General features: G+C 36.5%; 1 protein-coding gene across 9 annotated transcripts in view; it reads right to left on the minus strand.

The window, feature by feature from the left end:
- DGKB (diacylglycerol kinase beta) overlaps positions 1–24,837 on the minus strand; it is an 875,335-nt gene that overhangs the window by 204,337 nt on the left and 646,161 nt on the right. For all 9 annotated transcript variants that reach the window (XM_059885674.1, XM_059885677.1, XM_015468340.3 and 6 more), the window contains 2 exons: positions 13,532–13,622; positions 3,112–3,307 (listed from right to left, as the gene is read on the minus strand). In XM_059885674.1, coding sequence (XP_059741657.1) covers positions 3,112–3,307; positions 13,532–13,622 — 287 coding nt within the window. The remainder of the gene's footprint in view (positions 1–3,111; positions 3,308–13,531; positions 13,623–24,837) is intronic.

The following is a 24,837-nucleotide window of genomic DNA, read 5'->3' on the forward strand; positions in this document are numbered from 1 at the left end:
TTCTATCTTTCTAAGAGTGAAATTATTAATTTGAACCTAGGTTAAATAAGAAAACTTGTTGGACTAGAATTATATTCTCTGTATTTCATTCTACAGACAATACCTGTCCTTTTATGTAAATTTGAAAATACAGTTAGATTTAAAATACTGATTGACCTTTAATACTATTTATTATTTTGGCATCAAGAAATTGAAAACAAGATCAAATGATAGAAACAATTACCATTTCAAAGAGGGATACATGCAGATATTTTAAGTAGTAAGTTTCTTTCATTGCTGATAATTAAGTATAACATTTAAGAATTGATAGAATGAATGTGAAATCAAAACTTAGAAACATTTTGAGATATTCTTAACTATTCTGTTGTGAAACATATCAAAATGAAAAAATCTTGATAAAATTAATAAAAGAAAAGACTGGTTAATATAGAAATCTTTACAAAAATATTCAGCTGATAAGGTAATTTTAAGCATTAACCTGCTCTAGTATTCTTGCATGGAAAATCCCACAGACAGAGGAGCCTGGTGGGCTACAGTCCATGGAGTCATGAACAGTTGGACATGACTGAGTGACTGAGCAAGCATACTGATCTTGAAGTAAAATTAATCCAAACTTACAAGCACATTTGGTACAGAGAGTAGAAAAACAGTTTAGCCAAATCCATTATAAAGCATGCTTTTGTACTAATACAACTTTTGAAAACTCTGATTTCTGATGTTTTTCCTGATCTTTGTACGCCCTGGTGGCTCAGATGGTAAAGCGTCTGCCTACAATGTGGGAGACCTGGGTTCAATCCCTGGGTCAGGAGATCTCCTGGAGAAGGAAATGGCAACCGACTCCAGTATTCTTGCCTGGGAAATCCCATCGACGGAGGAGCCTGGTAGGTTACAGTCCAGGGGGTTGCAAAGAGTCATACACAACTGAGCAACTTCACTCACTCGTACTGAGAAAAATGCATCCTTAAGTCACAAACTCTGTAGTTTCTCACTTCTTTCTTTCCCAAGATTATGGAAACTCGAAACCAACAGTTTCATAGTACAAAGCAAGAAGATAGGATGGGAAGAGAGACCTTTTTCTAGAGTTATAGGCACTGACAGTCTATACTTCTGGCTGATCTGTCTGTTCTTCACACCAAATGTGTATTCCTCAGCATACCATGGGGAATGAATGAGGTCATGAGTGTGTGCTAAGTCACTTTAGTTGTGTCTGACTCTTTGCGACCACATGGACTATAGCCCACCACGTTCCTCTACCCATGGATTTTCCAGGCAAGAATCCTGGAGTCGGTTGCCATTCCTACTCCAGAGGATCTTCCTGACCCAGGGATCAATCCATGACTCTTATGTCCCCTGCATTGATAGGCACGTTCATTACCACTAGCGCCACCTGGGATGCTAGATCCATAGTGAGTCTACAGACACTTATCCTGGTGGAGCACAGCCATGAATTTTACAAACTTTAACAACATCTCATTGGGTAAACATAGTTGGCAGCTGAGCACTGAGAATCAATTCAGATACACACCTGAAATATCTACATACAAAGGACATGCCAAGTATTAACATATAGTGATCAAACAGAAAAAATAAATGTAGAAATTATTACATACATATTATATATATATACACAGACACACATATATATATAACTTCTTTTTTAACTCTGTGGATTATATTATTATATGTTCTCATTGCTTCCCTAGGGATAGAAGCAGAGATTTTTAGGTTTTGTCTTAGTATGGTTCTTGAACTAATTTTTTAACTTAGAAATTTTTTAGAAATCTTTTTAGAAATCTACATTATTAGTGTCAACAACTCCTAGAAATAGTTATACCTAATTCCCCTCATTTTAAAATTCATATAGCACAAATTGATTCATTTTTTTCTATGTATCTCTCCAAAAACCATTTTTCTCCATGTTTTCATGCAGTTATATTAATTCTGAATATAAAGCTTTTTAATTAATTTGGTACACACTTTCTTGCATTAAATTCCACAACTCTATAAGATTTGTCTTTTTAGGATCGCCAATGCATTTAATAGGCATAAAAACTTTCTGTTATTGGCAGGTTGTAATAAACACTTTCAAGAGGATACTTAATTGCTTCCTCGTCAGTTTTTTTCCACCTTCATGGTCACCAAATTCCACATTACAGAAGTCTCTACTGAAACTTGAATCAGATACCTGAAGACACCAAAACATGAAGCTATTTCCCACTAGCATCAAGCTGATCAACCATGCTCACGTTTTCTTTCTTTATTTAAAAAACAAATTTTTATTTACTTTATTTATCCCATAAGTTTGTAACCACTTCCCATTTTGTCTTTGCTACACACGGCTGGGCCAATATGTTTTCTTGGCCATCTGAATGCCATCAGTGGTTTTAGGTAGATTCTAGAAGGCTAAAAAAATAGTATGGATACATAAACTGGGACATGATCAATTATTAGAATACCACCAATTTGGTGTCTATGTAAAATCTATCAACAAGAATTAGTTGTCATGTCCCAAGGTGAACTCTATTTCAGTGGAACTGAAAATTAATCCATCACTATTGCACCCTATTTGTTAGCCCTTTACCTTTTGTTTTCCAGGCATTCCAAGTTTTACTAAATTTCTGGAAAAATAGAAGCAGATAATCAAAACTGACCATGGGATATTTAAACATGCCATTATATATGATGTTTATGACAACAGCTTCATGTAAGAAAGCCAAGAATAAAACTTGCAACACACCTCAGGAAAAGTGTTAATCTAGGCCCTGGTTATAGCAACTCAAACATCTTAACCAAGATGATCACATTCTAGAATTTAATGTATAACACATCCTATATTATAATCTACTAAAAACTCACATACATTTTACTTCCTGTGTAAAGAACTATATCCAGAAAAGGAGAATAAAGAGAAAAAGTCCATGAAAAAATAGACAGTTACATGACTTTTAGAATCTATTATGATATAACAATCTCACTTGTGTATCTAATATCATTAAAAATATAACCACATAAATATACAGGCTATAGGGAAATGGAAAACTCTTTAATTTTAGAGTAGCCTTCAAGAGCTGATTATTAAGCCACTTAACAATTAAATGTTAGAAAACTTACCTTGACTTGCAAACTTCAACTCTTTGGCATCTATGAGCGTGGTCCTTTTGTCAGACCCTTTTTTCTCTATTCGGCGATGGCTTCGTCTTTTCTTAGACTCTCCCCAAAGATTGGACCCTCCATGCATGCTGGGTATATTCAAAATAGCAATTCCTTCCAGAGAGATGTTTATTAAGTCAATCTGTACTCCATCACACTGATCAGAAAGATGAAAAGAACAGAAACAATTTGGTAAGAATTTTTAAATCTATAATCTTATCCTTTCTAAATTAATCTTTATAAAAGATAAAGCAGTCAATAACATTTACCAGGTATCATGAATAGTCTTTAAAAACGATCAAATTAAGTCATTGACGTATCTTTGTTTACAGAACACCTTTGGAAGGCACACTTTAGTGTCTGCACATATAATGAGCTGCAGATTTCCAATGCATTACAGAGGTTGACTCTGTTAAGCTTGGTGACATTTCAGACTGAAATTGTAATGACTGCTTCCTATTTAGAACACACTCCAGGGTTTTATTGGGGAAAAATTAAGAAACAGAATTCATAATTCAGGGTCTCATTTTTGGGGAGCAGAGAAAGAAGTGGCTTAAAGACTTTCGAAAAGAGAAGGTAATTCAAAGAGATATGAATTACACTCAAGTGGCCAAGGATATTTCCCTGGACTAGATTAAGTCCCAAGCACAGTGTCAAAGGCAGAGAGATCACAGCTATTTAGATGAGTGTGGAGGAGCAGAGAGGCTGAGCAAAGGAAATGCCAAGATCAGCCTCAGTAAAAGGAATTCCCATCCTATCATTACTAGGAACTACGGTAACAAAAGACTGAAAAATGAAACCAGTTAGTCCAGCCAGATTTTTTGTTTGCTGGGTGATAAGACATCCTTCACCCTTCTGACTGTGCAAAATAGGAAACATTCTACCAGACAACGCTATTCAGAATGGTCACTGTTTATTTTTCAAATTTTCTATACATTTCCACTGATGGATATGGGTGGAAAGTGACAAGGCATACTGTATTTTTAAAGTATTATTATTTATTCATTTGCTTTGGGTTTTCTAAAACGATCATTGGAGTAGTTTATAAATATATCCCAGATATTCCTCTGCCATTTTCAGTTAGAAGTTAATATGAGCAGATTAACTTGCTTTACCAGTAAGTAACCCTATGCTTTACAAGTAAATATTGTTAGGAATATGAACTTCACATATTAAAGTATAGCTTCAGTGGGATTGTTTATTTGCTGTGTTTTTATTACAGAAAAAACTGTGGACATAATTTCATCATTTTCTTTCAAATAGTAATCATTGATTTTTGAACTCAGAAGAGATAATCTGCCACCAAAATTATAAAAACAACAAAAAAATTAATTGTAAAAAACAATGAAAAAAACCACAAACCTCTCTTCTCCCACATTTTCCTGATCATACTGAATCTAACACTGTATCTTGTTCACTAAGATATAAAAACTGTGAAATAAAGCAACACATCTTGAGCCTACTTGGAGGAGCTAGAAACAAATTCTAGAGACCGTGCCAAGTTTTCATTCAATTTGTTTCAACGAGGGTGAAACCAAGATCTGGGTGATGCTTTTCTTTTCCGCCTTAGAAACAACTGATTTTTTCCCTCTTCTTTTCATATATTAAATTAAGACGATTTCTTTTTACTAAAGAATTCTGCTCATGTGTACACTCACTTACTGCTATATATTCTAGATAAACAGATATTAATTTCATAATTAAAAGTAATCTTGTGTAAATACCCTGCAGGCCTCCATGAATCAAACACATACTGTGTGTCAGGCCCCCCACCGTCTTCAAGTGGAATGTACTGGCTGGATAATTAGATAGTACATATTTTTTAACCTTATTTGCATGCATATTATATCTTTTGCACACTGACAAGCAGCAGTAACAACAAAAGTCAGATTACCACAGGGAATTCCCACAAAGAAGTCTTCATTCCTTATAATTTGCAGCCTAAATTAAAATAATTTGATCTTTGACAAGGATGAAATGTCAAGCAGAAGGGGGTCCTCTACAAGCCACGGCCTGTGGCTTCTGAAATCTGCCTAATTTATGTCAGTCACTTCTTAATACATATTTAAGTATTACACGAAAAAGATGATAAATATGCAATCTGACACCTTTGGTATTTCCCTGCTGTTAATTTATAAAGGTCTGGCTTCCCCCAAACTGACTAAAATCATTTAAATAACAGAAGAATTGTGAAATAAGCTGGAGTTGGGGCCTGGCTTCCATTTTCACTCAATATTGAACACAGCAGGCAGTACGCTAAGACAATTATTTGACTAGGCCTCCGAACCCCACTGTGACAAGTTACTTTCAGAATTAGTGAAGGAGCATTCCTTTGTTCATCTGCAGAAAAGGAGAGCATGCTGCAAATAGGTTTTTTTGTTTGCTTTTAATTGAACTCAGGGAATCACATGTGACAACTTAAAAACATCAGTGTAGACTATTATTCATGTTTTCACTCTCCATAGTCTTGTCACGTGTAGGTTTAAGGAAATAGTAAGCAGCTCTCTGAAAAGTCGAAAAACTCCTTAAGAAATCCCAAAGAAGAAGGACCGATGAAGAACACTGAGGTTCCTATGAAAACTGGACAATGTTCTCACATAAATGCCTATTTATTAATAATTTGTTTCCACTAGTTTTTGACCACAGGCTACCTTCGTCTGTTGGCTTTAACACTGTGTTGATTAGTCTGGAAATTTCCAGAGCTGGTTCTGATGGAGACCAGGAGTTGTGGCATACCAGTTTGAGTGCATGGAAATAAAAGCTGAAGTGAAGGCTATGAAATATAAACAAGTTATAATACTGTGTCAGATAATATTTTCATCCACTTGGAAGATTTATGATTTTTAAAAAGGTAGCTACAGAGGAAAAGAATTTAAAGCTAACAGCCTCAGTGAGTCAATAAATCCTGAATATTTTTATTATGTTGAAGAAAGGTTATTAACATATAGTACTCTAGGAGCCATTTGCAGAGTGCAAGGTTGTCAGGCCACTGTCCACTCATTTCAGTTTTGAAACGGAAGATCTTATTCTAGAGACAAATTTACCAAAAAGAAAAGAAAATGGTTTACATTTTTCTTCAAATATATTTTAATCCTAGATTATAAATATACCATGCACCATACTACATAGAAGTGTTAAAGACAAATTTTTATATGTGATTTTAGTGTTTGAGATTCAGTTAATGAGCATTCAAAACTTGTGAAGAACTTTGAAGAGCAATAAATGTGCACAACAAATCTGATGAGATATGATTAATGATAAACTGTAAATATTTTTTCATAGTGACTTTAATTCTATGCCCAGGTCAGATAAAATTATTCATAATTTTACTTACTAAAATGTAAAACATTGCTTTGTTCATTGTTTAAAATGGCATGGTGTAAAATGACTTAAATAAACCTGATTTTTAAAAGAGTTTCTGCAAACTTATAGGTAATTCATAGCACAGAATTACGTTTTACAGAAAACCACAGCAGCAAATCTACAAGTTAAAACAGACACATACACATAAGTGGCTCAACGGGACTTCTGATATTTAAAGGCTGTGTACTCTGTATTTCACCAGTGATTAAGCTCCGTGTTTTTTGAAATGCATTTTAAAAGTATTATCCACAAAACACACTGTAATATAGGGACTCAGAATGCCTTTTAGGCAATTTTAGTATTAGCTGGTAATCTGGTGATGGTGATAAAAGTGCTGATTACAGATAATCGCATAGTTTTTTTTTTTTTTTTTACAGTGGAATGGGAGACAGCAGGCAAAGGAGAGGAAGATGGAAGCACACCGCATACCTGGAAACAGGAATATTGAGAAACTGGTACCATGCATGCACATACACAGCTGCTGAGCATGCTGAGAATGACAACAGTGCTTTGGGTTCAAGATATCAAGCACTAGCCGTAAGTATTAGCAGAAAGCCACTTTAATTTTACATGTTCCTCTTTTTAGGAGATTCTGTGAAAGTCAGAAATTATAGTTGGGATATTAAATTTCTCACTAAAAGCTATTAAAAATAACTTCAGGTAAATATAGAAATTTCACCTGTTGCTTACCTTTTACCTGTCTCATTTTTTCCTCACCCTCCTCAGTAAGAAAATATAAAATATATTTATCTTAATGAAATGGTAACACTGTCTGACCCCCCTCACCAAATTTCTTATTTTTTCCTGGAATAAGGAGGTATTTTTTTGTTTGTTTGTTTTGGACTTAATGAATTCAATTTTTGTTTCCTATGATCATCTTGGTGAGGTCCACAGCTTACTGTTTCCCTTCATTTTTGCTTCTGGAATTGCATTCCCCCCCCAAAAAAAACAACACCTGTGTAACTTTAGAAGCAAGCGAAGATCTTTTGACTATTCTTATCACTTATGTGTACACACACATACATACACACACATGTGCACACATATAGAAAGAGGGCAAGGAGATACTTTTGGAGGTGATGAGATGTTAATGGCTTTGATTATGATAATTCCACAGTATTTCTTTTCTCCAAACTCATCAAGTTGTCTACATTAAATATGTATAGCTTTATATACATCATCTATGCCTCATTCAGGGTTTAAGAAAGAATATTCATCCGCAAGTTTTATTTCTCCCACTCCAAGATAGTCTTTTGGAGGGGGAAGGCTGGGCTCAGGTTCTCTAAGTACATGCTGACATATGATCCAGGATGATTTTGATATATGGGGCATAGACAAAGCTGTGAAAACCTGCCTTGCTGCTGCTGCTGCTGCTAAGTCGCTTCAGTCGTGTCCGACTCTGTGCGACCCCATAGACGGCAGCCCAGCAGGCTCCCCTGTCCCTGGGATTCTCCAGGCAAGAACACTGGAGTGGGGTGCCATTTCCTTCTCCAGAAAATCTGCCTTACTACTGCCTTTAATAATTTTGCTTTCTGGGTTACTGGTCAATCAGAATCTTGTCTTTCTAATTCTGCTAATTAACTTTGTGTCCCTGACACACTTCTTGCAATTTGTTAATTCTTGAACTCATTTAGGTTTTATGGAAATGTCTAAGTTTTATGTCTTAATCATTAAGACAAAGCTCAGGGTTGGAGGATGGAAGTTTTGGCCTTAAAATAACATCCTCCCAAGTCTCACCAAATACCAAAAGACTGAAATACTTTGGAGAATGGGGCATTTTATTCTCTCATGAACCTTGCCGGTACAAAGAGTAAAGTAAAAATTCATGAACTTCGTAAGATTCAATCCCAGTTGACGACATGAGAGTGTTAGGTACATATCCATGCTCCAGATAGTTTAGTATAAATGTTGCTTTTAATATATTACCTTGTAAATTTAAATTATTAATTTAATTTTTAAATTTCTTTATGTTTTGTTATGAAGTTAGAAGATAAGAAACTCTTCAAGTTAAAAATTTCACCTTTGTTAAATCTCTTTCACTGTATTTGGGCAAACTCCAAGAGACAGTGAGGGATAGGGAAGCCTGGCATGCTACAGTCCACTGGGGTGCAGAGTCAGACACGACTTAGTGACTGAACAACAAAAATATGTGTGTGTGTGTGTGTGTATTCATTCTCCAACTGATTTGTTTTCTTAGATTTAAATATTTTGGCAGCAAGCAATACAATTCTTTTTTTAAATTATGAAAAAAATGCTCATATGTCTCTGCGGTAGAGAAACAATAGAATCTCTTTAAATGAAAGGATTTGGGGGAAGACTAAATCAGGCAATGGATGTGCATTGCTTAGCACCAAGCATGAGGTATATTTAATAATTGATAAATCTTAATATTATTATTATCAACTATTATTGTTCAGTCAGTCGTGTCCGACTCTGCAACCCCATGGACTGCAGCACACCCTATTACCCCTTGATATTAACATTATTCCAAATATTCACCTTCTTTGGGGGAAAAAAGAGCTTCCTAAATAAAAGAGAGATGTGAAATAAAGGGTCACACAGCAAATGCTTTGTTTTGAAGAAGCTGTCATTAAAATATATATCTATTACTTGAGGTACTCTTGTACTGAAGTGCTTTTATTCTGTTATATATTTTCAAACCATAGTTGGTATAATTTTAGGCCAAACAGGAAGCAAGAGCAAGCAGAATCAAATTTCCAAATTGCTGTTTTTATTATATTTAATTAGGAAGTAACCTTGAGGGTACAAAGGCGTATATTCTGCTAATATGATAGACTGGATTCATTAAAAAGTGAGTAGAGAAGCAGATTTTACATCACCATCCATACACACAAACACACACACAAACCAAGTTTTAGAAGTAAGATAAATGCATACAAATCATAACAGTATTTCAAGATATACAACAATAGAATGAGGAGTGCACAGCACTGGCTCTGACTTAATAAATGCTACCCGTAGTGGTGGCTAGAATAAGGCAGTAAATGTAGAGCTGGGAAGCCAGACTTGGAGGACATGTAGAAACACGACCCTAAAGAGTTCTCAAGATGTAAAGCTTGGTGGAACAAAATCACTGAATCTTATCACTTGTAATGTTAAAATCAATGTTTTCCATACTTATTTTCATCACATGTCTTTTGCTATATGATATAAACTTTTCCTTGAACATTTTTCACTTTGTGACTAGCATATTACTGTATGATAGATTGATGTGTTTTCTTTTTGGAAATTAAGACTTTACTTTTTAGAGCAGTTTAAGGCTCATGGCAAAATTGAGGGGAAGGTACAGATATTTCCTGTATACTTCTGTTTCTACAAGTGCATAGCCCCTCCCACTGTCATCATCCCCTATCCGAGTGGTACATTTGTTACAATTGATGAACCTACCTCAACACTTCATAATCCTAAAGTTTATAGTTTCCATTTGGGTTCACTCTTGGTGTACATTCTATGGCTTTGAAAAAATGTATAATGACATGTAGTCACCATCATTATATCACATAGAGTATTTTTATTGCCCTAAAAACTTCTGTGCTTTGCCTGTTCCTCCCTCCCTCCTCCTTAATTGGCAATTGGAGATCAGCCCTGGGATTTCTTTGGAAGGAATGATGCTAAAGCTGAAACTCCAGTACTTTGGCCACCTCATGCAAAGAGTTGACTCATTGGAAAAGACTCTGATGCTGGGAGGGATTGGGGGCAGGAGGAGAAGGGGACGACAGAGGATGAGATGGCTGGATGGCATCACTGACTCGATGGACGTGAGTCTGGGTGAACTCCGGGAGATGGTGATGGACAGGGAGGCCTGGCGTGCTGCGATTCATGGGGTTGCAAAGGGTCGGACACGACTGAGTGACTGATCTGATCTGATCTGATCTTTTACTGTCTTCATAGTTTTTTCTTTTCCAGAATATCATATGCATTATACAGCATATAGCTTTTTCACCATGACTTCTTTCACTTAGGAAGATGCATTTATGTTTCCTTCATGTCTTTTCAGTTTGGTAGCTTTTCAGCCCTGAATAATATTCTACTGTCTGGATATACCACAACTTATTTTTCTGTTCATCTGCTAAAGGACCTCTTATTTGCCTCCAAGTTCTGACAATTATTAAATAAGTTGCTATTAACATCCATGGGCATGTTTTTGTGTGTACATATGTTTTCAGCTCCTCTGGGTAAGTACTAAAGAGTAGGATTGCTGGATCATGTGGTAAGGGCATGTTTAGCTTTGTAAGAAACTTCCAAACTCTCTTCCAAAGTGGCTATACCACTTTGCATTCCCACTAGAAATGATTTAGACCCCCTATTGCTCCATATCCTCACCAGCTTTTGGTTTTAGCAATATCCTAATAGCTGTAGAGCAGTATTTCATTGTTGTTTTAATTTGCATTTTCCTTATGAAATATGATGTGGAGTGTCATTTCACCTGCTCATTTGTCATCTGTGTATCTCCTTGGGTGAGGTATCAGTTAAAGTCTTTGGCCCCGTTTTCAATAGGGTGGTTTATTTTATTATTGTTGAATTGTAGGGGTTCTCTGTATGTTTTGAATATACAAAGTTCTTTATCAAATATGTCTTTTGCGAAATATTATTTCTTAGTCTGTGACTTGTTTTCTCATTCTCCTGACACTGTCTTTCAAAAACCAGAAGTGTTTAATTTCAATGAAATCTGGCTTATCAATTCTTTCTTTCTTGTTTTGTGCCTTTGGTGTTATATCTAAAAGGCATCATTATATCCAATGCCATTTAGATTCCCTCCTATGTTATCTTCAAGCTTTAGAGTTTTGTGTTTTACATTTAGCTCTGTGATCCATTTTCAGTGATTTTTATTAAAGGTGAAGGCCTGTTAAGAGGGTTTTTTGTTTTTTTTTTTGCCTGTGATTTCTAGTCATCTCAGCACTATTTATTTAAAAACTTTCTCTTCTCCATTGTATTGGCTTCCCTCATTTGTCAAAGAATAGGTGATTATATTTATGGGAATATATTTCTGGGTTCTACAATCTGTTTCCTTGCTTTGTCTGTTCTTTCACCAACATCACACTGTTTTGATTATTTTCTAGTAAGTCTTAAAGACAGATAATGTCAGTGCTCCAACTTTGTTGTCCTTCAATTTTGTTTTGGCTATTCGGGTCTTTTGACTCTCCAGATAAATTTTAGCATCAGTTTGCTGATATTCACAGAATAATTTGCTGGAATATGGGGATTGCATTAAATCTTTAGTTCAAGTTGCGAAGAACTGACATCACTACCACAGTGAGTTTACCTAACCATGAGCATGAAGTATCTCTCTCAGGTAGTTTTGTTCTTCAATCTATGTTCAGTCTATGTTCAATCTACGTTCAGTGGTAGGCGAAGGTAAAGAGAAGTGAAAGAGGTTTCACAGTATTTACCCTATATTACCCCAGTCCAGTACTCCTGCCTGGAAAGTCCCATGGACGGAGGAGCCTGGTGGGCTGCAGTCCATGGGGTCGCTAAGAGTCGGACACGACTGAGCGACTTCACTTTCGCTTTTCACTTTCATGCATTGGAGAAGGAAATGGCAACCCACTCCAGTGTTCTTGCCTGGAGAATCCCAGGGACGGGGGGAGCCTGGTGGGCTGCCGTCTATGGGGTCACACAGAGTCAGACACGACTGAAGACTTAGCAGGAGCAGCAGCAGCAACCAAAAGCCACACTTCAATTTTTTCTTTTTCATTTTTGCCTTTTGCTACAGATTTTCTTTAAACAACAGTTTTTGAGGGCAGAAATACTTAAGATCTACTATATAATGAATTTTTAAAAATTTATATGCACATATAGCTATATAAGTATATATATCTATATAACATATATACACATTTATCATCACAAATACCAATCACAGAAAGTCCATGTTGAGCCCAAATCCTTGACCTTTTGTGAAAATAATCCTTTTCAGGATTATGAGCTGATTCAGTCATGAAGGGCCTTTTCCGTACCATGACAATCCATTCTACCTGTAATACTTTGATTTATTTATCAATCATGATGAGGAAAAAGTCCGAAGAGATATAGTCTGAATTAGTACCACTTTTGCTCTTATTATTATTAACAGTAAATTAGAAAGCTGAGATAATGAAGAACCTACCCAGATGATCATATTTCTCTGTGGTCCCTAACTGCTTTTGTCTACCAAACTTATTACCTGAAAAGTTGCCACTAAAGATTTAGGTCTCAGCTGACAAGTTGTTTCTTTTTAAAATGAAAAGTGTTAAAGCCAATATTTCTCAATTCACATAAGCTAGTCATTAGGCATCCTTGTTTCATGATTCTGTTCATTTGTCTTTACTACTTAACTTTTCCTTTTTCTTTAACCCCTAAAATCCTCTAAATAAATCTAAGTCATTTTCTATTATAGCTTGTCTCCAAATTTTTAGTCCTACAATGTATTTAATTTTGATAGACATATTTGCTCCAAACCTTTTTAAAGTCTATCTTTTCTTGCTATCTTCACTCTCTTTCTTGACTTTTTCACTTTCTACAAATGTAATGGGGAATGGCAACCTCAGGAACTGAGAAAACCTAGCTAATGAATGGGTATGGGGAATAGAAAAGTATATTTTTTAACCTTTATTCATGAAAGTAAGTACAATTTTAGTGAACTGTATTTTTAAAAGTTATATGATATTGAGACCTAAAAATAATATGTTTTTTTCCATGTATTCTGCAACTTTTTTCTTTCCCTTCAAGTACTTTCTTTTATCTTACAGCTTTCTGTCCATACAATATCCAGTGATATCTACAGTTATTTCCACCTCTCAATTATTTTATGCTGTATTAAACAATGCATACTCACACTTAGCTTTTCATTAGTATTTCAGATAGTGCTAGATTTTCAATAAGTGACAGAAATGACATTTTAGAATACTGGGTAAAGCTATGTGGATTGCTAAAATTCTAACTTCTTCCATGGGCTATCACAACAAATTAATACACTCAAGCCATTTCATAGAATTATAAAGAGAATTCATTTTCTTACTTCTATTTCTACAGATTCATGTAGCTTCTTGCAGGTGGCTGAGAAAGTTTCAGATGTGCCAAACTCAAAATACCAAAATTTGTTCTTCATTCTGAAAAAGGAAAGGAAGAAGCGGCTTAGGCAATTATTAATAACAAAAGGTATTTTTAAAAATTGAGTAGACCTGTCTTGTATTATGAGTGATAGAAAAGGTGTGAGGACATGTACCATCTGTTATGTAAAAAATGCTCACATAATTTTCAAAGTTTAAGTGCTATTGTCAAATTATGTGATTGTCCTGGAGGGGATTATAGGGATGTGTTGATCTATAATAGTGGTTGCTCAGATTTTAAAATATGGTTTTAGTGCTTATGATTTGTAGCTAGTTCTTAGACAACTTGATTTGAGACCAGCCACTGTGTAACCATAAAGAGAAAGAGAAAAAAAAAAAGCATAGACTTTTCATGAGATCTTTTTTTTTCCTTTTTCAAGAAACTGAACTGAAATATGCTCAATTTTTCTAGATGGCTATGCATTGACTAGAAATTACCATGATTGGAAAGCATATTAAACAGAAAAAAAATAGTTATCCACAGGGTAAAATTTAGCATTTTTTAGATAACTATCAATTATCATTTAAAGATACTGTCCTCTGTTACATGAATGGCAGTGGGAAATTATGATACAGCCTGATAGAACTAAAGAAGTAATAACAATATTTTATCAGCAAACAAAGTTGTGAAGAAAATATAGTTTTAAATTAGTACAGTATTTAATCTGGAATTAAGATATTCAAAATTTATTTTCTCCCAGAAATCAGTGACCATATCTTGGTTTCTTTGTACAGGTAATTAAATTAATGATCATTTAAAGTAATTGTACAAAGGATGACTAGATTTTTATGTAATCTTGTACTGGATCTAAAAATTAATTTTCACAAAAAGCTGCAGTTTTTAATTATACATAGTCTAACATACTGTCATGCCCTCAGTTAGAAGAAAATACAGGTAAAATGAGATATATGTTTTCACACATGAAGGTAAAACAAAAGAAAATTTTTATAATGATATTCAAATGTCTCTACAACAGCAAATTATTTTTTTCTTTATAAACCCTGACATGTGATTTTCACATTAGAATGTAAAGCATTTCGACAATTAAAAAAGACACTTGGCAGGGACCTTACTATTTAATGCAAATACTATTACTTGTTATAAAAAATGACATGGAGTACTTATTGTTATGCTGTGTTGTATAGAGTTCTCTGATATGAAATATGAATTATAAAAATAATCTTATCTACCTAGACACATCCAATAATATTTAATTTCCTACAAGGCTTATTTGCTTACAAAACTTTCACTTGCCTTCTTGCACTAATCACCATATTAAGGCCGATAATCTAAAAACCAAGGTAAGTTTCAGAGGATTCTAGCACTATGAATTATCATTCTTTTTCTCGAGACTGTCTTCCTTGCATATGGCCTGATTTCATATGTCTGAGTAGATAGAAATAGATGATAACTAGTTAGAAAAAACAATGACAAACATTTAACAGTAAGACCTGTGGATCTAGGCCTACATGTATGTTTATGTTAAATTAATGAAAACAGTCTACTTTATAGAATAAATGTAGTTTTACAATTTTATACATTGGTTGAAGTTTAGGAAAATTAAAAATATTTTCCTATTAATGCACCATTATCATAAAAAGGTACCATTCAATAAACTGATAGGAAGACACTGTTCAGTATCAAATAGTATCTAGACAATCTTTGAATATTATTTAGTATATATTTTATGCTGCTTCTATTTGGAATTGTCTTTCTACATTCAAAAAGTTTTCTAATAATACTTTTCTGTTGATGTTTTATCCAGACCTTCCTGGATTCATTTATTCATCACTCATGCAATCAACTTTCATTGAGAACATTCACTTCTATATTCTGTGTTTATCCTAAAGATACAACTATGAACATGATTATCTTCGTCTCTAAGGAGCTCAGGATGTTAAAGGTTATGGGCATATAAAATAATTAAAAAGCGAATTCTCTAAATTAAATATGACTGAAATATTGTGAAGAAACACTTTGGTGAATCTCCTGCTTTTACCTCCAGGGTCCAAAAAGCTTTAGAAGAGAAGGTGGCATCATAATGGATAAGCAGAAGACAAACAGGAGGAAAGGGAGACAAGTTCTGGAGCAGGTTGTTAAGAGTTCAGTGTGACCTGGGGGGTAGGGATGGGAGGAGGGAGGGATGCTCAAGAAGAAGGGGATATATATACACTCATGACTGATTCCCAGTGTGGTATGGCAGAAACCCAACACAACATTGTAAAGCAATTACCCTCCAAATTAAAACAAAAACAAAAACAAAAACGTGCAGAATGACTTAAAGAGATTCCTAAGCGTGGGCTAACTAGGCGTATGCCAAGTTAAGGGGTTTAGACTTGATATGACAGATTTACAGGATGCTATAGAAGTCTGTTAGCACTGGAGGGATGTGGCCAGTCTTGTTATATGGATAAAATAAAACTCACAGAAATGAATAACTGAGTGGCAATGTCGAACTGTTAGTGCTATGGACAGAAATGTGGTAACTAGAATAGCACAGGTGAAAAATAACCAAGGGGCAAGGGAAATGGAAGAAGAGGCTCAGTTTAAGAGACATAAATTCGGGTGCATCAATACGAACTGGTAGTATTAGATAACACTAATTTCTGCCATACCTGGGTTATCTCTGGGGGTATATGTGGGGATATCAAAGTATTACTCCAGGAAAAAAGAGGGGGGCTATGAGTTCATGAGTCTACATTTTGACAGATTTGGTGATATTTTCAAACTTCACTGTATTGAAGTTTGAAAATTATATACATGACTTAAAATTGCATGTAAATGATTACTCCCAACTTTTTTTCCCAAAGTTCTTCATAGCTTAACCGGGATGATGAGGAGATTGTATAAGCTAACCAAGATATACTTACTTTAGCAAACACATCACAAGAAACAGAAATTCTGAGAATTTACATTCAGGCTTTATTCACCATATTAGTTAGCATTACTGCTCATGTGCAAAAGCTGCTTTAAATTCTCCATTATTACAACCATTTTATGTTTCACTTAGATAAATATATGGAGGCAATAAAAAGCACATAGGATCAGATTCCACATGACAAATTAAAAGCTGTTAAATTTTATTTTTTTCCACCAAACTAGTTTTTAGGTTGTAGAAATGCAAAAAGCACATTTAAGCATGTATGCTATTTATTTTTATCACTCACATTAGAAAATGATCCAAATAATTCAAACTCAAATTTGTCAGAGGAAACATATAGCTTTGGATTTGAAGAACAAGGTAACAGGACATTTAACCCCCTATGAAATGTTCACACCACAGTCAAATTTATTGTATCCTTAGACAAGTTTCGTGATTACAGGTATGATGACATAAGTCCTCCAAAAAAAAAAACAGTTATTCATACTATTATAATTTTAAGCTGTTAATATATTAAATCCTATTTCAATGAATTTAATTGTAGGTCTACAGCCTTCAGTTTAATATTTAAAGTGCTTGGCTACCAGATGTTCAGGTAAAAATGAAATTGACATTCATTTGCCAGGCATTTATTTTTCTTGCTACCAGTAATTTTGCTTCTTTTACACACTCTCAGGAAAATGTGAACTATCAGAGATATTGCTCAGAAAGACAATTATTCTTGTCACAATGAAATGTAGGTAATATTTAGTTCCACAAGTTTTGTTCAAATAGGCATTTTAATTTCTAGCAATATATTTAACCTTAGAACTTGTCTTCCTGGTTTACAATTTTTTTTAAAACTTTTGTCTGCTAAGTAATGATAATGTAGCAAACATAAAACAAAACAAGCAAAACATGAACTGCCAGTGCAATTCCCAAAAAAGAATACCAAAGAACCTAATTAGATATGAAGTTCACTTTAGCAAAGATACAACATAAAAAGGGTGAAATTGCTTCATTTACCTTACTGTAGCAAACTTGAAAGTCATAAACACAGAAAAAGTTTTAATTCAGTCAAATTACTCTTAAATATCATTTTTTTTCTTTCACAGGTGTGCTTTTTTTTCCCCCATGTATTTAGTGGTGATGTAGAAGATACTGGAAGACCATTTATATATGTGTAAAACTGAATAGACACCTGAATCCATTCTCAGACATCCGTAGCTAAGGGATTATATCTATACTATCTGAATAACATGCTCATCAGATAAAATAAAATTCTGACCTTTGCTTTTCAAATGAAAGCAAAAACATGAAGCCCTCAGTAGCTTAGTCAAAACGGATTTTAAATGAATATTTTTTTACTCATTAAGCATGCTTCAAAAACCTCATTCATATTAGCTTGCTTTCATTTTTGCCCTGTTATCCTGTTATGTAAGCATTTCAATGTCATTTCAAAACTTGTTTTAAAATTATTTTCCATGGAGAACAATGCTTCTGACATTTCAATAACTTTATTTTAATAATAAAAATTCAGTCTCACAATTTGATGGACTACTCTAGAAACAGGAATTTTGAATTTGGCTAACAATGTTGGTGATGAGAGATGTGGCACTGTTGACTCATAGCAATAGGGTAAGGGTTGAAAGTGGTGCACTATGGCATAAAGCTCAGATCAGGTTTGCTTTTCACTGCCAAGAGACGTTACAACAAACACCAGTAATAGGGCTACTCTTTCATTCCCAACGAGGTGAGGTGTTACTCTTAATATGATTATATCTTATAAAAAGAACTACATTCCATTGAAACCCTCAAATCTATGCTTTTTTTTTTAAATAGGAAGTTATACTCTCTCATAGCAAAAGAATAATGATGATAATACCAGTTCGTAAGGAAGAAACATGGCTGTAATGACTACAGTGGAGTCACTTTATATTCATATGGAAGACAGCAAACTTTCCTCATATTTGCAAACAACAGGTAGAGATACATTTTTTGAAATGACATATAAAAATGCTTGTATCTAATGTGCATCCTTAAGGCACACTTGTTAAGCCCTCAGGAGACAATGAAACATGCTACAGAAACTTCAGACAGAATCAGAAAACATTCTAACTTAGTATGTAAAAACAAAAGAGATGGGTAGTCTAAAAATGCAACTTTTAACCTGAATTACTTGTATAAGATTAAAGTTGCTCATATGTAAGGTGAAAGCTGCTCTCAAAGATTGAATATTTTAGTATGTTTTAATTCTCTGGAAGAAAGAAAAAGAATATGTGGTTATATAACACTACTTTTATATAAGAGGACTTTCTTCCTTAACAGAGAAAACAATTATTTCTTTCCTAATGTTCTTTCTCCTGCTTTTTGATTCCCTGGTAGCTCAGTTGGTAAAGAATCCACCTGCAAGGCCAGAGACCCCAGTTTAAATCCTGGGTGAGGAACAGCTACCCACTCCAGTATTCTGGCCTGGAGAATTCCATGGACAGAGGAGCCTGGCAGGCTATAGTCCATGGGGACTCAGAGTCAGACACGACTAAGCAATCTGCACTAGAAACAATTAGGAGTGTTAGAATGGAAAAGTATAAAAGCAGTACGATGAAAGTGAGAGAGGAGAGTGAAAAAGCTGGCTTAAAGCTCAACATTCAGAAAACGAAGGTCATGGCATCTGGTCCCATCACTTCATGGCAAATAGATGGGGAAACAGTGGAAACAGTGTCAGACTTTATTTTTCTGGGCTCCAAAATCACTGCAGATGGTGACTGCAGCCATGAAATTAAAAGATGCTTACACCTTGGAAGGAAAGTTATGACCAACCTAGATAGCATATTCAAAAGCAGAGACATTCATTACTTTGCCAACAAAGGTCCGTGTAGTCAAGGCTATGGTTTTTCCAGTAGTCATGTATGGATGTGAGAGGTGGACTGTGAAGAAAGCTGAGTGCTGAAGAATTGATGCTTTTGAACTGTGGTGTTGGAGAAGACTCTTGAGAGTCCCTTGGACTGCAAGGAGGTCCAACCAGTCCATCCTAAAGGAGATCAGTCCTGGATATTCACTGGAAGGACTGATGCTGAAGCTGAAACTCCAATACATTGGCCACCTCATGCGAAGAGTTGACTCATTGGAAAAGACTCTGATGCTGGGAGGGACTGGGGGCAGGAGGAGAAGGGAATGACAGAGGATGAGATGGCTGGATGGCATCACCGACTCGATGGATGTGAGTTTGAGTGAACTCCGGGAGTTGGTGATGGACAGGGAGACCTGGTGTGCTGCGATTTATAGGGTCGCAAAGAGTCGGACACGACTGAGTGACTGAATTGAACTGAATGTCATATTACAGAATCTAAAATTCTAAAATCCAAAATCTAAAAATCTAAAATCTATATATAAATACATAGTAAGACCTCAAAGAACAAGGATAATTAATAATTAAATCAAATGTGTCTAAACGGGTGTTTAAGATGTTTAGAACTTAGTATCTTTTAAGAGCAACTAGATCTCTATTATTAAAATAAGTATTTCATAATCATAAAATGTTCTTAAAGAAAATTGTTAGGGAGATTAAATGAATCTGTGATAGTAATATTTGTATTGTCATTCAGCATGGCACTGTCACAGGTGAACCCAAAGAGGTTTAAAGTCACTCACCCAACCTAATATGGGAAGCAGCAAAATCTAACTCAGAAATTCTACCTTTTTTCTCATACTGCCTCTTATTAAATATAATAATGAATGCAGCATCACATGACACCTTTTTCTAAGCCATTAGGGAAATGTTCAGAGAAGGCAATGGCACCCCACTCCAGTATTCTTGCCTGGAAAATCCCATGGACGGAGGAGCCTGGTAGGCTGCAGTCCATGGGGTTGCTAGGAGTCCGACATAACTGAGCAACTTTACTTTCACTTTTCACTTTCACTTTTCACTTTCACTTTTCACTTTCACTTTTCACTTTCATGCATTGGAGAAGGAAATGGCAACCCACTCCAGTGTTCTTGCCTGGAGAATCCCAGGGACAGGGGAGCCTGGTGGGCTGCCGTCTCTGGGGTTGCACAGAGTCAGCCACGACTGAAGTGACTTAGCAGCAGCCAGGAAATGTTAGAGGTCAGATGGGTGATCATCACTAAATGACTCTTTTGTTCATATTTCTATTTTAAAAGTATTTTTAACTCCCCTTTCTTGAAATGAGTCAATTAAAGGTGACAATGTAATCTAGAGCAGACCAATGGGACCTGAGAGATGTTCCATTCTAAAAAAGAGACATGTAGAATGTGAAAGCAAGGCTCATTCTTTCTCAGATGGTAAAAAATCTGCCCACAGTGTTCGAGACCTGGGTTTGATCCCTGAGTCAGGAAGATCCCTTGGAGGAGGGCATGGCAACCCACTCCAGTATTCTTGCCTGGAGAATCCCACGGACAGAGGAGCCTGGTGGGCTACAGTCCATGGGGTTGCAGTCTATTACTGGCTCTCCACTCATGTGAGATTGGTAAATAAGCTCATTAGTTACTTCATATATTCTGTTACTTGTAGCCAAAAGCACACTGACAGCACTGTCCATTATAGTTCAAAAGAGAATTTTCACAATATTATTACCAGTGAGATATTTGGAAAACCCCAAAGAGATATATATTTGTTATACAATACAATTTTTCTAGATGTGAAATTTTGTGGTAACTGAATTAAGGGAGTTAAGGTAGTGAATTCGGAGAAGGCAATGCCACCCCACTCCAGTACTGTTGCCTGGAAAACCCCATGGATGGAGGAGCCTGGTAGGCTGCAGTCCATGGGGTCGAGAAGAGTCGGGCACGACTGAGCGACTTCACTTTCCCTTTTCACTTGCATGCATTGGAGAAGGAAATGGCAACCTACTCCAGCGTTCTTGCCTGGGGAATCCCAGGGACGGGGGAGCCTGGTGGGCTGCCGTCCGTGGGGTCGCACAGAGTCGGACACGACTGAAGCGACTTAGCAGCAGCAGCAGCAGGTAGTGCATTTCTGTTTAGCGTAATTCCCTGTGCTTATCTTGTGACTAGACATGCAAATATCCCTGAAAAGCTATCACCTTAAATTTTAAGGAATGATTTCTATGTTTATATACTTGAAATAACCTCAGGGAAAAAGTCACAAACCACCCCTTTCTGAAGTGTTCCTAATTTGCAACTAATACTCTTATCGGAGTTATAGACGAGAAACCAGCTGGTAAGTTCACACTTCCCACTTTCCTCTGTCCCATATCCAAAAACTTAGAAATCGAGTCAATGATATTTGAATTAATAAAATAGACCATGATGTCTGAGATGATGTACAAAAATATTTAAGGTAGAGTATCTCTCACTAATATAAATAGGAACACCTTTACACAGCCTAGCTGAAGTTGACAGTGAAACTCTAATGAAGGTTTGTATGCCTCGATATAAAATAAAGGTCTACTTCTTTTCAGTGGATTGTGGAATTCATAAACAGAAAATGTCCCTAATACAAAAATTCCCTTCAGTATGTATAAAAGCAAAAAGAGGTGTGTGTGTGTGGTCAGGCTCTTCAGTCATGTCCAACTCTTTGTGACCCTATAGACAGACTGTAGCCTGCCAGGCTCTGTCCATGGAGAGGAAGGCACTACAGATGCAGGAATTAGGAAGTTTCCATGCCTAACTCTGAATGTCAGGGGAAAGTAGAGAAACTTCTGCTCTCTATGGGGAAAAATTCATTTATCCATATTCTCAACACCTACTGCAAGGAGATCCAACCAGTCCATTCTGAAGGAGATCAGCCGTGGGATTTCTTTGGAAGCAATGATACTGAAGCTGAAACTCCAATACTTTGGCCACCTCATGCGAAGAGTTGACTCATTGGAAAAGACTCTGATGCCAGGAGGGATTGGGGGCAGGAGGAAGAGGGGACGACAGAGGATGAGATGGCTGGATGGCATCACTGACTCGATAGATGTGAGTCTGAGTGAACTGCGGGAGTTGGTGATGGACAGGGAGGCCTGGCGTGCTGGGATTCATGGGGTCGCAAAGAGTGGGACACGACTGAGCGACTGAACTGAATCTAACTCTAGACATGGAACTGTGACAGACAATGGGATTACATCTGTACACAGGATGGAAGTGTCTGCTCACATTACACTTAACTTCTAGTTAGGAAAAAAAAGTGTATGAAATGATTTAATATCAAATGTGATAAGTTCTAAAAAGGAGGTTCATAGGATGCAATAAGAGTGAACACATTAAAAAGGAACAGCAAATTTCTTTAAGGAAGGAAATTGGCCGGGTTTTCCAGAGTCTGAGACCCATCCCTTTCCTTTGCTCTAATACCATAGTTAATAAGCAATCTGGAGCTATTCTGAAATTCCATGGATTTTGATATCATGAATATTGCGGGGAGCGAGCTCCGCCTCTGGCAAAGGTCATGAGGAAGGAGGCTTGGCATACGCAAAGGCGGGATCAAGCCTCAGGAGTCTCCCTGGAAATTCTCGAGCAATCTACCCCCAAAACCAGAGTCTGCCTACTTTCTGCTTTGTGCTTTCACCTACACCTCTGACTTTACGGGGGGCTGTCCCCCACTACCTCTCTGAAAAAAGTTAGCTTACAGCTCCAGTTAATAATTCCTGGGTGTGACAGTGTTTAACCTACAAACTCCTTTGGAAATCCTCTAGCCTGCCTGAATAGGTTTTTCCGGCCTCATGTGATTGTTCAGAGCCTCCCAACTGTGAGAGGCAGGAGATGTTCTAAACTGTCTAAACACAGATTCTTTTGAGTAGTTAAAAGATTGATTAGAAATTGTATTGGTGAAGGGATTTTCACTTGTTGGGCCAATGTTTGCTGCTAAGTTTCCATATCCCTTACCTGCTGTGTCCCTGGCAGTGTATTGATTAATATAATTGGTGTAAGTAGTAGCTTTAATGTTTGTAACCTGGGACCCTTGAGTTAATTCTTTTTCTTGTTATAGCCCACTACACCTTTGCTCTGTAGGAATGCAACTTTATCTAATGCTTTTTGGAGGCTGGCGCCTGACTTTAGAATAATCACCTTTAGAGAAAAAGGCCTCCAGGCCAGAAGATGATGCAAATCACCTAAACTTTTGCATATGATAAGTTTGCAGGAAGAAAGCCTGGCTTACTGCATGACTCTACCCCTTCCCCCATTATCCTCTATGCATAACTTAAGGTATAAAAACTACTTTGGAAAATAAAGTGCGGGCCTTGTTCACCGAAACTTGGTCTCACCATGTCGTTCTTTCTCTTACCTTCTGGCTGAATTATTCAGCCTCTTTTCTCCACTGAATTTCCTCACTGAGCTATCCTTATTTCAGCCTCTTTTCTCCACTGAATTTTCCTACTGAGCTATCCTCATTCTATTACTCTTTATATCCTTAATTAACGTTTAATTAAGCAATTGTTTCCTGATCTTCGCCGACGCCGTCCCCGCTTTGAATTCCCTGGATCAGCCGGGGCTGGTCCCCGGCAGAATATGATGTCTTGAATTATGGAACTGTTCATTTTACTCTGGAGAGGAATCACCACTATTTTCCCCCTATTTTAAGTGGTTCAGAGGTTAAAGCATCTGCCTGGAATTCGGGAGACCCAGGTTCGATCCCTGGGTCGAGAAGATCCCCTGGAGAAGGAAATGGCAACCCACTCCAGTATTCTTGCCTGGAGAATCCCATGGAGGGAAGAGCCTGATAGGCTACAGTCTATGGGGTCGCAAAGAGTCAGACACGACTGAGCAACTTCACTTCACTTCACTTCTTCATACATTTTATTATATGGTAACTTCAGCAAGTGATTAAGAGCCCGGTCACTTCTGGGTGCCATGATACAATGATATTTTTCCATTTTCTAAAAATGAGGATGAGACTGGGCTAGGATCACACAGTCAACATACTGCTCCCTGGGAAGATGTCTATAAGACAGCTTCAAAGGCCACTAAGACATCTAGCTTGATAACAAATCGAGTATGTTGATCTAGATAATAAAACAATTTCTTGCTATATCCTCTTCTTTCTACTATTTGCCAGTTGACTTTCTTGGTTATATTTGTCTCCATCTCTGTCTCTCTCTTTTCTCTGTTTTATTTGCTTTTACTGAATGCACTAAGCCAATCAAGTATTTAAGCACTAAATACAAAACTATAAGGCCTTCCAAGGTGGCACTAGTTGTAAAGAACCTGCCTGCCAATGCAGGAGACACAAGAGATGCGGGTCCAAACCCTGGGTCAGGAAGATCCCCTGGAGAAGGAAATGGCAACACACTCCAGTACTCCTGCCTGGAGAATCCCATGGGCAGAGGATCCTGCTAGGCTGCAGTCCATGGGGTCACAAAGAGTCAAACAAGACAGCAACTGAGCACGGAATTTCC

Source organism: Bos taurus, chromosome 4 (genome assembly GCF_002263795.3).
Source record: "Bos taurus isolate L1 Dominette 01449 registration number 42190680 breed Hereford chromosome 4, ARS-UCD2.0, whole genome shotgun sequence".
NCBI lineage: Eukaryota > Metazoa > Chordata > Mammalia > Artiodactyla > Bovidae > Bos > Bos taurus.